This window comes from Trachemys scripta, chromosome 21 (genome assembly GCF_013100865.1).
Source record: "Trachemys scripta elegans isolate TJP31775 chromosome 21, CAS_Tse_1.0, whole genome shotgun sequence".
Lineage (NCBI taxonomy): Eukaryota > Metazoa > Chordata > Testudines > Emydidae > Trachemys > Trachemys scripta.
In genome coordinates, this window is record NC_048318.1 from 6,431,901 (window position 1) to 6,448,181 (window position 16,281).

Genomic DNA, 16,281 nt, shown 5'->3' on the forward strand with positions numbered 1-16,281 from the left:
CTGGCTCTCCTACTCCAGTTTCCCATTTCCAGCCGTGAACATCCCTGATACTTCAAAGGAAGGAGACATACAAACTTATTGAGGGGGTGGGAAGAATCCCCTTCCAACTCCTACACATGGTCATTTATTTTGTCCTCTTTCACCTGATCTTTATCCAATGGTGTTTAACTGACTTATGTTCATGATGTATCAAAACCCAATAAAAATATAACCTTTGTGAAAAAAGAAAGCTTTGGAAGAATATACTCATGATGTATATAACCGCATACGACTGAACACGTGCATAGCAGATTGTCAGCTCGTTGGGGCAGAGACCATCTTTTTGTTCTGTGTTCGTACAGCGCCTAGCACCAGAGGGTCGTGGGCCATGCCTGGGGCTCCTACAATACAAAGAATAAATCAATCATATCATGATTGCAATGAAATACAGCTAAGGCCAGCTCTGTGCCCCCAAGCCTTAGAACTGAACGGCCACAATCAGCCAGGGGCCTCTGACTCCTGTGTCTCTCTAGCTCCTTTCCATCATCACATTTCAGCTTTCTGCTCAGCCCAGCAGTGAAAGCATTAACCTGTAAGCAGTAGGAACCTGATTCCCCAGAGTGCTGAATGCTCACAACTCCGGGTGACGTCAGCGGGAGCTGCGGGTGTTCGGAAACAGTAAATCAGGATGGCAGCGTACCAATCCTGCCTGCGGCCCCGGCGCTGAGCTCCTTCCGCTCCCAGCCATGTCGCTTAGCTCGCTGACAAAATGGGTGCTGAGGAGGGACGGGAGAGGGAAGAGGATCAGTTCAGGGACGGTGCTGTATGGCTAAGAAAGGCACTTCTGCCTGCACACCAGTGTAACACAGAAACTGCACTCTAGCAGGCAGCCCTCAAGGGCGTGGCTCCCAAGGCAGGGAGCTTGGTAGAAACATAGCCATGTATTGCACAACACAGCTGGCTCTCGTCCAGTCAGTCCTCTACGATACTGCATAGGGCACCTGTAGGCCCCACCTGCTCCGGAGACCAGCCAGCTATCGGTTTCAGCAGGCTGACTAACACGGCTGGGTTTCGAAGGGTTACATCTTTATGGAAAAACAAAGAGGAGTCCTTGTGGCACCTTAGTTAATCTCTAATGTGCCACAAGGACTCCATATTTTTGCTGATACAGACTAAGAAGTTACCACTCTGAAACCTGTCATCTTTATCTGGGGATACTTCCTGGTTAAGTGATTGGGATGGTTGGAGTTTGTGAGAGAGCAGGAGAAGGGGGGTGGGGAGAGAGTTAAGGTTTTTACACGGAGGAGAAGGCGCTGTCTGTGTACATTGTGGCTTGCATGTACACAAAGAGCAAATCATAGGAACAGATCTTCCACACCGGGGCTGCAGGAACGGCCCACAGCAGGGGGGATGGGAACTACAGATTTGCAATCGGAATGATATATTTTAGACTAAGGAAACCAGCAGAGAGAGAACACAGGATATGTGTGTGTTTCCTCTGTCACAAGGTGTCTCAGCCACAAGTGTGAGAAGAAAATGGCAGCTTCTGCTGTGCACTGGCAGAGTTTTTAGGAATATAAAAGAACAGGGCATGGAAGATCACACTTTCCCAGCTACGTACACTGCACCCTGTAAGGACGGATTAAGGCTGGATCCTTGTGGGAGAGACCAACTGGTGTGAAAGGGACCCAGGTCAGCAGTGAAGAACACAGGGCCAGTCTGTAATGGGTGTTGCTAGCATATTAAACATTCGTATGGAACATGCCCAAGTCTGGAAAATGGAATTGAGACGAGGTCCGAGTGCTTTGCCGGTATAGCTATTCCTGTATACCAGGCCAGCAAACACTAGCAGCACCTTCAGGGCCGGCTCTAGGCACCAGCAAAACAAGCTGGTGCTTGGGGCGGCACATTTTTAGGGGCGGCATGGCTGGCGCCAGAATGCTGCCCCTAAAAATGTGCCCTGGCTACCCTAGCTCACCTCCGCTGCTGCTGCTTGCACGCCACGGCACGCGAAACAGCTGATTCGCGCACCGCTGCTCGCCCTCCCTCCCAGGCTCTCAAACCTGGGAGGCGGAGATCCCGGGCGGCTGCGGCGCGTGAAACAGCTGATTCGCGCGCCGCTGCTCACCCTCCTTCCCAGGTTTGAGAACCTGGGAGGGAGGGGGAGAGTCTGAGTGGCCGCGGCGCACGCGCTGCTTCTCCCCCTCCCTCCTAGGCTTGAGAGCCTGGGGGGAGGAGGCAGGGCTGGGGATTTGGGGAAGGGGCGGAGCTGAGGCGGGGCCGGGGGTGGGGTAAGAAAAAGACGGGGGTGGCCAAAATTGTTTCTGCTTGGGGCGGCAAAAATCCTAGAGCCGGCCCTGAGCATCTTATACTGACAAAACTCGGCTTTTGCCAGTACTGTAGCATCACTTATTCCAGCCTCCCTGAGCAAACCAATCTATACCTGTCAATGTTACAGTTTTGCATCTGCAGTAGTGGCTTCTACCAGCACAGATATAATATCGATCACAGAGCAGACCTCCTCGCATCTCTGACCAGCACAGCTATGCTGCTAAAAGCTTCTGTAGAGTACACATGGCCTAAGAAGGAAAGAGCTGGGTTGGAAGAGACCCTATGAATGGCAGGAGAGGAAGATCAAAGAGTCGGGGGAGAGGAGCTGAAAAGTTTAGATGAATCCATGTTTAATTTATTCTTAATCCACCCCTGAGTCTGGACGATTAAAAATTAGGGAGTTCAGGGATTTGGCCCCTTCTACCCACCTAGTCCATAATAAAGAGCAGTGGAGGCGAATGTGGGTGGACAGAGTTTCAATATAAATAGGTCCCAGCCACAGTTTTTAAATCTGCCTCCAGATTAGAATTTCCCCAAAGTTTGGAGTGTTTGGATCTGAGGTTTTGTTGTGGATTCATGTCAGAGTCTAGTGATAGAGCCAGACAATCCCTCTGCAGCCACATCGGTTGTTAACCTTAACATCTGACTGTCTGGACACCACATGCTATGCTAAAGGCATTTGTCTGCGTCCTGAAACTGTTACCAAGTAAATGCCTTCCCTTGATTCATCAGAGCTTAGCTGCCCACAAAACTGGTGCTGCTTTAACTAGTCCGGTATTGCAAGAACGGTATAACGTCCCTATTGTGGATGCAATTATATCAGTATAAAGCTGCTTTATGCTGGAATAGGTATTCCCATACACGAAAGGGACTAGGCTACATTGGTCTAAGGCTCCTTTATACCAGTATAACTGGCCACGCTAGGGGGTGTACCAGGATAATGAGTGTGGTAAAAAAAAAATCACTCCTAACAAAAATAGTTATACTGGTACAAAAATGGTGTGTAGACCAGGCCACGGTGACCAAACGCATAGGGACACCTAGGCATTATAATCCTTGGTGCAATCTGCAACCCTATTCACAGCAGTGAGAAGGTGGGACCTGGTGTTTGCTGGCATAGACGCCCCGCTGGGCAGTCCTTTGTTCACTCCCTTTGCTTCCCAGCTCTATTTTAGTGGCTCACATCGTCAATTTCACCTTAGCAGCCTATTCAGAAAGGTTTGATTGCTCTGTGCCTGCATGAAATTAGCACACTTCCCCCAGCACAACCTCTCCCCTGAGAAGTAGAGCTCCATTTTGTGTGTGTGTTTGTGTGTGTGTGTAATCCACTGTAACTCTAATTGCTGTGTATCCCCCCACATGCCCACTCCCAGCCAGTGTCTGGAATATCCCCAAAATTTGATAGGGTTTTGGGGAAGGTTATTCTGATGGGAATAAAGGGGGCTTTTCTGCTACTTTGATTTACCAGCTGGCTGGTTCCTTTATGTATACATCTTTATTTCTATCATGCTGGGGGGAGGGTAGGGCTCATCACCAGTGTGTGTGGGCACCCCACAAGGTGCCACCATCCACCTGTATCAGGGTGCCTCAGGGACAGAGGATTAGAACCACCAGTTTTTTTTTTCTTTTTTTTTTTGTGCAAGTGAATGGAGCTGCTGAATGAGCCTTTTGCAGGAGGCAGAGCCTTTCTTTCACCTGCAGGAGGAAGAAGAGAGAGAGGAGGGGCCCAGGCGAGGTAATCTCGTGTGATCACACACCGAGAGAGACCCAGCCACACCTTGAAACTACCTGAGCCCAAGGAGAAGGGGAGGAAAACTCCAGACAAACACAGGGAGGAGAAAAGGGGAAGGGAAGCGAACCAAAGTACAGGACCCAAGTGGGAGGGTAACCTAGGGGGCTAGGAAGTATTGTACTCCGAGACCTTGTGGTTCCCACAACTGGCTTCACCCGGTCTGTGAGTTTCAGCTGAAACTGATCAGCTGTGGACTCCGGTTCCTGAGCTACTCAGCCACCAGGAAGGACTTTGTACACCGCAGCAGGAACAACAGCTCTGTGCGCTGGGATTGAAAACGTTGAATTGTTTTGGGGGCAAACTCCACCCCCCCCCGATTTCCCAAACCTCCCCCCAAAAAAGGGTGGGGGGAGGAAACTATGAAGAACTATCGGCTTTCCGAAGAAAGAAAAATGAATGATTATCAGCTTTCCCCAGGAAGCAAACTGAAAACCTCGGATTCAGGGCTGAAGTACAACAATAGAAAAGAGGTGAGCTGCATTTAGGGGGCTGCTTTTTAACCATTCCCCTCTCCTGCTTGACGAGTGAGTGGAGGGGAAGGCCAGGTCTAAAGGCCCCTGCTCGCAAGATGCAGATTTCTGGGCGTTTTCTAAAATAAAACGAGTGAAAAGTATTCCCTAGTGCTGGGACGAAGGCTTGTGGAGTGACTTGGAGCAGTCGACTTTCCTGGCTTGTGGGATAGATAAGCAGCCACTCCTGTTCAGCGAATAACACATAGGGAGGAGGAAGGCTGGAACTGGTTGTTGCTCTAGCTCAAGGGGTCTTTGATGGCAGGGTTTGGGCTGGTCTGATTAGTCCTTGCAGGGCTTTTCATATGAGAAATGCTGTCTGTCAGTTTTCACAGCACCAGGACTGTTGGATAGGCCTATCATCCCGTCTCACCTTAGCTGGAGGTAACTTACTTGTTCAGACCCTTTCTGCAAACTGGAACCTGTCTAACTTCAATCTATTTTGAACCTGCTTTGGTTAAACCAGGGTACAGCCTTGTATGGACTGTCTTAAATAGACTTAACCCCGGGTCATTTTTGATTTTTAGCTTAATGCAGGCCTTGTCTGGGTGACAAGCTGTGCTGCGCCAACTCTGAATCCGTTTGACTGCAAGTAATTGAGTTCAATACAGGGGTAACTGGGTGAAATGCCATGGTCTGTGTTATACAGGCCAGACTAGATAACCTAATAATAGTTCACTCTCACCTTAAAAGCCATTACTCTAAAAACCAATTTAGTGAAATGGGTGCAAAACATAATTTTAGTACTCTTAACACAATTGGGAACCAGGCTTATACTGTTTCAGGTTAAAATGAGTACTGTACAGATATTTTCAGTAGCTCTAAATGCAATTTAAGTGTATTAAAAGTCCACACTATTTTGCACTGGATCTAACTCAAGTAGTTCCAAATCACCCCTGTATTTGATCCAGAGTAACTTACCTGTGTAGCCCAGGCCTTACGGTGATTAAGGGGGCTGTTTTGTTGCTTATTGGTTGTGCGGAGTATTGCTCTTGCCTTGTGAAAGAGGGCCAGGTTAACCTGGCCTTGTCTCTTAACTCCAAGGCCTTGGCTATTATTCCCGTGGAATTTCCTGCTAAGGCTTTGAACATCCTGGTGAGGCCTTATCTCCTGAAGGGTAAGGTCATGTCAGACAGGTGATTTTTCTAAGGGTGGATTTGGGCCATTGGTGCTGACCCGGAAGTGTGTGCACCTCTTGCAGTCTCTGCTTATTTAAAACCGGGCATTTAGAAAATTGTATTTTTATATTAAAACAAAGTGCAAGTGCCTTCCCAGATTGTTTCTAGTCTTAGTTGTTGATCTATGAACTGCGGGTTCCTAGGTGAGCTATTGTTAGCTATTGTATGGTGAAGAATTGCTGAGTCACTTTCTTCTTGCCCTGAATGAGGAATTTAGTTATGTAAGGCAAATGGCCTCATCTGGTCTCAGGCTGTGAGAATGTCTTTGATGCGGAGTTAACTCTGCCTCAATCTACACTCAAGTTACTCCTCTCCAGTGAGCCTAGCTTGCAGCCATCCTGCAAAACAAGAAGTGCTGTGTCCACACAGGTCAGGGGGGTGGTGTGAGGTGGAATTACAGGAAAGCATTGGAGGACTAGTGGTGCTACCTTGCATTCTGGTTGTGGTAGCAGCTGATTAATTGTGCTCCCAGTCTGTATGCCCTTCTAGGCCAGCCAACTCGAGTTAGCACCACTGCAACTGAGGCCTTGGCTATACTCACGGATTCACAGCGCTGTGAAGCATGAGTGTAGTCGCGCTGCCAGCGCTGCGAGAGCTTTCTCGCAGCACTGCAAGTACTCCACCTCTCTAAGGGGAGTAGCTTGCAGCGCTGTGAGAGAGCGTGCAGCGCTGCAGGCGCTGATTACACTGGCGCTTTACAGCGCTGCACTCGCTGCGCTGGGGGGGGGGGGGCGTTTTCACACCCCTGAGCGCAGCAAGTGCAGTGCTGTGAATTGCCAGTGTAGCTAAGGCCTAAGTGAAGGGGTTTTGCTGTGGATGGGATTTTAGGAGCAACACGTCAGTTAACTTTGCAGAGAAGTTGAGCCCTGTCTTCTCTGTAGAGTTTCTACTTATTATCTTTCCCCTGCCCTGTCCTGCCTAACTTCTTGTTACAGATTTAAAGAATCAGTAATTGTATCTGTATGTATGCAGGCCGGAGCAGATCAGCTGCTCTGTAAAGACCTTTATTGTTTTACGTTCTATGCTGCTGAAAGCTTTCATTAAGCAGAAAACTGAGGGGTGCTCAGATTTGGAGTCAAATTCTGTTCGGTCACAGCCTCGGAACCCCATATGGGTCCCTGATATGAACGAGAGCAGAACATGAACAATGGCAGGTCCCCTAGAAATACCATTGATGGAGAATCCATAACCTAGCCAAGCAGAGCAGAGATGGCAAGGCCTGATTGCTTTAACCCTTCCAGGCTTCATGTGTAGCTTGTTAAGAGGTAATCAGTGTGGCAGCTGAGGAGTTGCTTCTGGCTAGCAACCTCAATTACAATTCCTCCTTGGGCTGACCAGGAAAGACTGTGTCTATTAGCAAAGCTTTGTGGCAGTGCCACTTGGGTGAGCTGTAGCTGTATAGTTTGTCCATCCCACAGCAGAGTGAACTCTTCATAGGAATTGTCAAGGCTGCTTCCCCACTTTGAACTTTAGGGTACAAATGTGGGGGCCTGCATGAAAACTTCTAAGCTTAACTACCAGCTTAGATCTGGTCCGCTGCCACCATCCCAAAGCAAATTCCCTTCCCTGAAATCTGATCCCTTCCCTGGGTAGCCTTGAGAGACTCTCCACCAATTCCCTGGTGAATACAGATCCAACCCCCTTGGATCTTAAAACAAGGAGAAATTAACCATCCCCTGTCCTTCCTCCCACCAACTCCTGGTGGATCAAGATCCAACCCCCTTGGATCTAAAAACAAGGAAAAATCAATTAGGTTCTTAAAAAGAAGGCTTTTAATTAAAGAAAAAGGTAAACATCCTCTCTGTAAAATCAGGATGGAAAAATAACTTTACAGGGTAATCAAACTTAAGGAGCTCAGAGGACCCCCCTCTAGCCTTAGGTTCAAAGTACAGCAAACAGAGATAAACACTCTAGTAAAAGGTACATTTACAAGTTGAGAAAACAAAGATAAACTAACACGCCTTGCCTGGCTGTTTACTTACAAGTTTGAAATATGAGAGACTTGTTCAGAAAGATTTGGAGAACCTGGATTGATGTCTGGTCCCTCTTAGTCCCAAGAGCGAACAACTTCCCAAACAAAGAGCACGAACAAAAACCTTCCCTCCCCCCCCAGATTTGAAAGTATCTTGTCCCCTTATTGGTCCTTTGGGTCAGGTGTCAGCCAGGTTACCTGAGCTTCTTAACCCTTTACAGGGAAAAGGATTTTGGAATCTCTGGCCAGGAGGGATTTTATAGTACTGTATACAGGAGAGCTGTTACCCTTCCCTTTATAGTTATGACAGGAATAATTTTACCTGATTAGTTCAGCCTTTATTTTCTCTTCATGGGTTAGCAGCAAGCAGGTGGTCTGGTTGGTAGAACAATTCCAACTACTTCATTCAAATTAATTTTAGCCTTTGGGCTGTTTGGTGACCTATTGACAGCTGCAATCCGCTACCACTGAGCTGCAGTTTCCACTCCTTCAGTGTGTGATTTCCACACAGGGCTTGTTAAGGCTACTGTTGCTGACACAATGCAGCAGAACTGGTGCTAATAAGCACTATTTTGTTGCAGTTGTAGCCAAGGAGGACAAACTGTATCCAGGACTAGTTCAGTAACCATGGTTGAATCTGCTCTGAGCAGGAGGATAGGGCCAAGATGGCCACTCAAATGCACAGACTCATAGACTTTAAGGCAAGACAGGACCATCATGAACATCTAGTCTGACCTGCTGCTCATTGCAGGCCACAGAACCTCCCCCACCCACTCCTGCAATAGACCCCTAGCCTCTGGCTGAGTCAGTGAAGTCCTCAAATCATGGTTTCAATAATTCAATGTATAGAGAATCCACCATTTACACTAGTTTAAACCTGCAAGTGACCCATGCCCCACGCCGCAGAGGAAGGCGAAACCCCCCAGGGTCTCTGCCAATGTGAGCTGGGGGAAAATTCCTTCCTGACCCCAAACATGGTGATCAGAACTCATGAGCCAAACTATTTGGGATCTTTGCTCTGCAAATGAAATTTGCTCTGTTTGTGGTGGGAAATGACTAGGCAGTGTTGTTAAAGTGAGTGCCTGGATTGTATTGGACCACATTTTCACAAATACTACTTATATTCACCCAGATCTGGGAAGCACATTATTTCCATCCATTGGCGGGTTATAGAGACATATATTCACTGGCCTTTTCATTGAAGTCTTGTCCCATAATCTCAGACCAAAAAAATCAAGCGGAGACAAGTAGCTAGTATGAAGACAACAGTATGGTTCAACCTACACACACACTTCCTCCTCTACCAGGCCTAGGTGCTGGTATGTAGGTGGGGAAAAGTTTGTGACCAAAAGGAGGTGTGTGGTGTTGACTGGTAGCATTTTATGCTGCATTTCCAAGGTGAAGAGTGGTTGGATCTGTTCAGAGCAGGGATTAGGGGATAACGAAGGAACAAACTGTAGATCTTGTAGGGGTAGAACTAGTTTTAGTTAACAAAACTCCCTGCTGTTTAACTCCTGCCTTAGATTGCAAGGCTCAAATTTGTCAAAGATGACTGTGAAAAAGCACATGGGAGTGATACAGGAAGGATGCTTAAAATGCAAAGAGACAAAAGGGGCCTTTTTCATCCAGGAAACTCCAAACCCAAGTCCTGTCAGTGCTAGCCCGGCAAAAACTGTGTCCCTGCCAGCCTTTGGCAACAGGAAAAAAAATGTTTTTCCAACAGGAGCAGTTGGTTTCCATGTTGCCGATCCTAACTAGTCATGAATCATGACCCCTGATCCCTATCATATCACTGGCATAAAAATCATGAAATGGCAAATAAACTTTTTTTAGCGGGGAGGATATTTGCCTTCTGGGTTTTTTTAAACCTTTAGGAGGGTGCACTTTCAAGCTTCTCTCCGCAACCAGCAGGTCTTGAAAGTTTGATTGTTTTTTACTAAGTTGTTTGAATCACAGACTCATAGAAATGCTGGACTGGCAGGGACCTGGAGAGGCGGGACCAAGTAAACCTAGACCAGCCCTGACAGGTGTTTGTCCAACCTGTTCTTAGAAACCTCCAGTGATGGGGATTCCACAACCGCCTTTGGAAGCTTGTTCCAGAACTTAACTACCCTTATAGATAATGTTTTTCCTAATATCTAATTTAAATCTCCATGGTTGCAGATTAAGTCCATTACTGTGTGTCCTACTTTCATTAGACATGTAGAGAATTTGGTCACAGTACTCTTTATAACTGCTCTTAACATATTTGAAGACTGTCAGGTGTCCCCTCAATCTTCTGTTCTCAAGACTAAACATATCCAATTTTTTAACCTTTCCTCAGAGGTCAGGTTTTCTAAATCTTTTATCATTTTTGTTGCTGTTTTCTGGACTCTCCAATTTGTCCACATCTTTCCTAGTGTGGTGCCCAGAGCTGGACACCGTACTCCAGCTGAGGTCTTACCAGCACTGAGTAAAGTGAGCAGTTACCTCCTGTGTCCTACATACAGTGCTCCTATAAATACACCCCAGAATATTAGCTTTTTTTGCCACTGCATGACATTCTTGGCTCATACTCAGTTTGTGACCCACTATAAACCTTTTCAGCAGTATGACCGTCTAGTCAGTTATTCCCCACTTTGTAGCTGGGCATTCAATTTTTTTTCCCCTAAATGTAGTACTTATCACTTATCTTTGTTGAATTTCATCGTGTTGATTTCAGACCAGTTCTCCAATTTGCCATGGTTATTTTGAATTCTAATCCAGTCCCCCAAAGTGCTTGCAACTGGGCCTTTGGTGCCATCTGCAGATTTTCTATAGCTTACCTTGCACTCCATTATGCAAGCCACTAATAAAAATGTTGAATACTACCAGACCCAGGGAAGACCTCTGCGGGACCCCAGGAGATACACCCTCACAGTTTGACAGCAAACCATTGGTAACAACTCTGGTTGTGCACCCATCTGATTTCATCTAGACCACATTTCCCTAGTTTGCTTAGGAGAAGAATGTTATGTGGGACTGTGTCAAAAATCTTACTAAAATCAAGTTATAGCTACTCCTGGGGGAAGGGGGTGCAGAATTCATACCTTCTGCAGATTTTTTGGCTCCCCTGCAGAAAAATGGGGAGCCAAGAAATCTGTGGGAAACACAACCCCCCTTCCCCAGCAGCCGGGCGCAGCAGATCACTGCAGAGGGGAGGAGGGAGACTGGGCGTGTGTATGTGCCTCCTTGGAGAGATGGTAAGAGAGTAGGGCTGGGTGCCTGCCTGCCTTGCAAAAGAGTGAGACAGAAAACTGTCGCTCACATCGCTGTTGCTGCATCCCGGACTTGGAGGTGTAGGGCTGTGTGAAGCAGGCTCTGTCCCCGAGGCCGAGCAGAAATGTAACAACTAAGCAGGCAGGCTGCTAATGTTCCCATTGTCAGTTAATTGTTCCCATTCTTAGTCAATTAAGGCTCCTTTACCTTGGCAGAACCTTATTGTAAATGACAGTAACAATCCTCAGCTAGGAAGGTCTATGTGCTTTCTCCCTTTTTTTCCTGTGCCAGAGAGACACAGTGGGGTTAGATCTATTTTACTTGCCCATTTAAAAAAAATGAAGGGCAATGATTAGCAAAACTGTACGACTTTCATGTGTGAAAGTTGGAGGAATTTAAACGACAGTCTACTTTACAGCTCACCAACCACCAAAATAAGTCATGTAATTTAAATTAAAATCCAGGATTATTGCTGGAATGCAAGGTATTATAATTTAACTTTCGTGTCTTTAGGAAATGCTGAACAGTTATTGTGATTTTTTTTCTCTGTATGGTAGTTTAAATAAATTAGCAAAATAAGTGAAACTAGTGTGGTTATATTGCACTATTTTGACAAACAAAATATGCAGAATTTTGGGGTTTTTTTGGTGCAGAATTTTGGGCACAGAATTCCCTCAGGAGTATATATCAAAACCAGTGCTTCCCCCTATTCACTTGGCCAGTAACCCTGGCAAAGAAGGAAACCGGGTTGGTTTGGTGTGATTTGTTCTTAACAAATCTGTACCGGTTATTAATTATAACCCTATTATCCTCTAGGTCAGTGGTCCCCAAACTTTTTTTGTCTGTGCCTCCCCTTACCTGGTCTGTGTTCCCCCAGGACCAGGAGACAGTGGCAGAGGCCAGGGTTGGACCTGCGGCTGGGGGCGGGGGCAGAGCAGGGCAGGGTGATGTTCCCTGCCCGCCCCTATGGGGGTTGGCTTGGGCCAGACACCCTGCGCCCCCCTGAACATTCCTATGTGCACCCTGCTAGAGGCAGGGGTGAAAGTAAAATTGAGTTCTTACTGGTATGAGGTTGGCTCTGGCCCCCCCCAAAAGGGGTGGGGCCTCTGGCAGAAGGGGCAGGGCTGTGTGGGGGGTCAGCCCATCTGAGCTGTCTGGCCCATGCTGCCCGAGGCTCCAGCAGCGATTTAAAGGGCCCGGGGCTCCAGCCGCTGCTGCAGCTGGAGCTCTGGGACCTTTTAAATCATGGCCCCGGGGTAGCTGCTACGTTTGCTCCCCCCCCCACCCCCAGCGGCTGGGGGGACAAAAGGGGCAACGACATTAAAGTGGTGCCACGGCAGCTCTTTAAGCAGGGTCCTTAGTCAGCGGTACGGGCCGGTACCGGCGGCTACTTTTTACCAGTACACCATACCGGTCCGTACCGCCTTACTTTCACCCCTGCCTATAGGTCTGCCGCACAGTTCGGGGACCACTGCTCTAGGTGCTTACAAATCGATTAATAGCTTCTTCCAGCATCTTTCTAGGTCCCAGGAGTTAGGCTGGCTGGTTTATAATTCTCTCTTCCCCCATTTAAGGATAGAGCTGAGAGTATCAACTAATGACCAGCCTCCAGGGGCTTGTGTGTGTGTGTGTGTGTGTTAAATGCCAAATATCTCAGGAGTTGGCAACAAATCTATTCCGCTGTGTCATAGGCCTTAGCCTGCTACAAATAATGATGGAGATTCTTCTTTAGCTCAAATGTAGGTTTCAGAGCGGCAGCAGAGTTCTAGGTGGGACCAGATTTCTTGCCCTAGTTAAGTGTAAATCCCTGCCAGCTGGTATGGATGGTAAAATGGTAGAATTTCCATCTACTCTCTCTGGGTTAGTGTCTGATGCGAAGTGCTTGTATCTGTCTTCTGCTGTTCGTATTAATGGGCCTGAATTGGAACCTGGATTCCCCACCCCTTAAAAACAAAACCAAAAACCCTCTGGCGAAGTCTGGCTCTGGCCTTCATTACTCAGGGAGACCATTGCTAGGTATTGAATTCCTGACTGTTTTCTATTTGCTGTACGGTGATCTGAGCACCTAGACAGGAGAGGGCTGCCATACATCTATTGTCATTTATTGCTAGTTAAATAGCATCAGGTGACTAATGGAGGAATATCATGAACATATTCTATCTTGGGGGGCGGGAGGGGACCCAAGATTTGTATTTATGCTTAATTAAGAACCCAGAGAGGATGCTCGGTGCAATCTGAATCGTGATGCTGCCTGTGGTCTGTCTACTGTAAGCTCCCTGGGGCAATCAGCCACGTGGCGTGTTGGATGCCTTTGAGGAATGGCGACAATATCAAAGCAGGTGCATCAGACTTGATCCTGCCTGCACACCCCAAACTCCCACTGAAGTCAATGGGAGTTTGGCATGCAAGATCAAGTCATAACTATTGGGTTTTAAGTAAAACTCCCTATTGATTTCCATGTGGGATTCTGCTTGAAACTCATTGAGGGAGACAGTTCCTTGGGAAGGGGGGGAGGGGATTTTTTTTTTTTTTTAAATGTCTTTACCTCTCTACAGCTGTATTGGAGAACAGCTTTTTTTTTTTTTTTTTTTTTTTTTAAAGGGTGCATACAAGTGTCAAGGCCTGCTTCCTTGCTCACAAATAGAGGTGTAAATTGGGGTTTAAAATCCATTGACATGATGAATGGCGTTTCACTGGTCTGAGAGAGATCAAAATCAGGACCATAAAGTAACTTTTTAGTCCAAAGAATTCTGAAGTCTTATTTAAAGTTCTATCCACGTGTCTGATGCAGCAGGGCACCAGCCAGCTGGCATGCAGCACACTGCCGAAAGGCAGCTGGGTAGGTAACCCTTGCCTGGGGCACTGGACCAAATCTTTAATGTTTATGCATAGCATAATGGGCCTTGGCTTTCAAGTCTCCTCCATGAGAATCCTCCACAGTAAACATAATGGGATTCAGTTTCTCATCTAACTCGGGAAGGCAACAAGATGAGTTGGCTTAGTGGGGAGTTGAACTTGTGGCTCTAAAGAGTCAAGGTAGCTTCTAACCAGAGGCGTTGCACACTCAGCCCTCCTTACCCAGCTTTACCCTGAACTGATTCCCACTGGTCTTTCCCCCTTTGTCAGGAAGGACACTTGTGTTGGCAGGATGCTCTGTGTCTCATTTCCTGCAATTGATTCCTTCCTTAGGTTAATCTCCATTTTATAATCTAATTGTCCTTTAACAAGGAACTGAGGAGGAAGAGAAATGCGAAAACTGACAGGATTTCTCTGCTATCCTAAGGCTGTTTAGTTTCAGGCTTCTTATCTTCAATTGTGTTTGTTCTTATCAAAAGCCAATTCCAGCCCTGCATGAAAAGGACCAGTGATGACCTTTTGTACTATACTTCCATAATGGTGCAAGCAGAGTTTACAAAGGATCCGGGTGCAACACTGTTATCAAACTGAATTGGTTGAACAATTCTGACCTTGTGCTGGTTCCTCATGCTTAGCCTGGTGCTCCCCAACTAACAGGTTAGGTTTGTTCTCTGTAAAAGGAAGGTGACCCCATTTCACTCCCATACCTGTACATTACAGCTAATATGTGAACACTCACTCTCATTTGAAATGTAGTGTGAAATGTAGACCATTTTAAATTACGTGCCCACTTTGAACATGTACATTTTGTTGGCTTTTGGATTGTTTAGGTTACTTTGTCATATGCACCATGTGCCGGCTCTCGTGATTTTTATCATAAGTCTCGTGATATGTAGTGCATTTCTTAAAGCACCAGGTCCTGGAGCCATGTGGTTGCTGAGAATCTTAGTTCGTAAAATAATCATCAGAATTAATAAAGCTAAGTGGCTAGCCTACATAGTTCCAGATAAAAGCTTGAAAATGTGTCCTCAGGGGCTCAAAACCCAGCAGGCAAATAACCCCCCCTAACAAGTATTGTTGTGTGTTTGTTTTTAAATGTCATGATTTTGTGGAATGCAACTCATGACTTTGTTTTCTTTGGGCTTAGCTATTGGTTTTTAAGCAGAGCTTCTTGTTGATTTCAATAGGGAATTCTGAAAACCAGCTGTGGGATGCAGTTCCATGTGGTTTTTAATCATTATTGCTGTTGCATCTTGCAGCATGAAAACAAATCATAGTTTCATGTTTTTCTGGTTTCAACTGTAATGCTGCATGATTAGGTTCTTGTGTTGGGACAAGGGAAATAGATATGTCAATTTCACTTTAACAGTTAGTTACTGACTAGTCAGTCTGCTTCCAGGCTCTGGGATGTGGCACCATGGTGGACCTGTATGGAGTTCAGGGGAATATTTAGGATGAGATATTTCAAAGTAATCAAAGAGATTGGGCTGCCCAATTCCCATTCAAATTAATATGAATAGTTTAAAGTGAATATCATGCCCTTACTGGACAGAAATATCCTGTTTCCATTAGAATCACTGAATATGCGTGTGGGAAGACTTAGAGATAAAAAGGCATCTACTACTCTAAAGGTTTTTATGGGAACCTTGTTTCTGCAAATTTTGACCTGACTGTCTAAAGTCTCATTCCTGCTAAAATCCAGGAGAGTTTTGCCATTGACTTCACTGGGAGCAGCATCAGCTCAAGCACTTGTGTCTCAAGCACAGAGTTGGACATAATTTGTCTGGATGCAAGTCTGTCTTGAAATAGGCTCTCCTGAGCATGTGTGTGAGAATGGGAAATTAAAGTGTGTGATCCATTTCTTTAGCGGCGTGGAGCATCCCAAGCCTGTCTGGTTTGGAAGACTGAGTTGAATGATGTGATGCTGTTTTTGCCCCTTCTGGCACTTGCCGCCGGTCAGTTCTGTATTACAGACTTCTGTCAGACATAGCTGTACCAGCAAAAGCCCTCAGTGTAGACACAATTGTAGTGGCAAAGCTGTGCGGTTTTGCTGTTATAAGCTGCATGCCCACTAGGAATGCTTTGCCAGTGTAGTATACCGGGATAGCTGTGCTGACAAGACCTTCCAAGGGCAGACCTGGCCCCAGGCTGCATATTTGGTGTTGATTTGACTAATCCTTATTAAACATCAGCCTGGGCAGATGAGACCTGGGATGTGCAGGTCTTTGGATTCACAGGCTGGGGACTGGAGTCTTGAATGGAAAGATTTATTTACAGATGATGACAAAAAACTTTGCTGAACGGCCCTGAATCAGATGCCCGCTCCAGTCCAGCAGCCCTGCTTGGTTAGATGACGTGCCTTTTCCTAGAGCTCTCAGCCAGCCCTCTGACTTTCGACCTCTGGACATGTGTGGGGCCCTCTTCTTG

At 46.5% G+C, this 16,281-nt stretch overlaps 1 protein-coding gene across 1 annotated transcript in view; it reads left to right on the forward strand.

Annotated features, from left to right (window-relative positions):
- The first annotated feature begins 4,082 nt into the window (after positions 1-4,082).
- ST14 (ST14 transmembrane serine protease matriptase) overlaps positions 4,083-16,281 on the forward strand; it is a 49,898-nt gene continuing 37,699 nt past the window's right edge. The window contains exon 1 of the mRNA XM_034754758.1: positions 4,083-4,572. Within this exon, the coding sequence (XP_034610649.1) occupies positions 4,462-4,572 (111 nt within the window). The 5' untranslated portion in view covers positions 4,083-4,461. The remainder of the gene's footprint in view (positions 4,573-16,281) is intronic.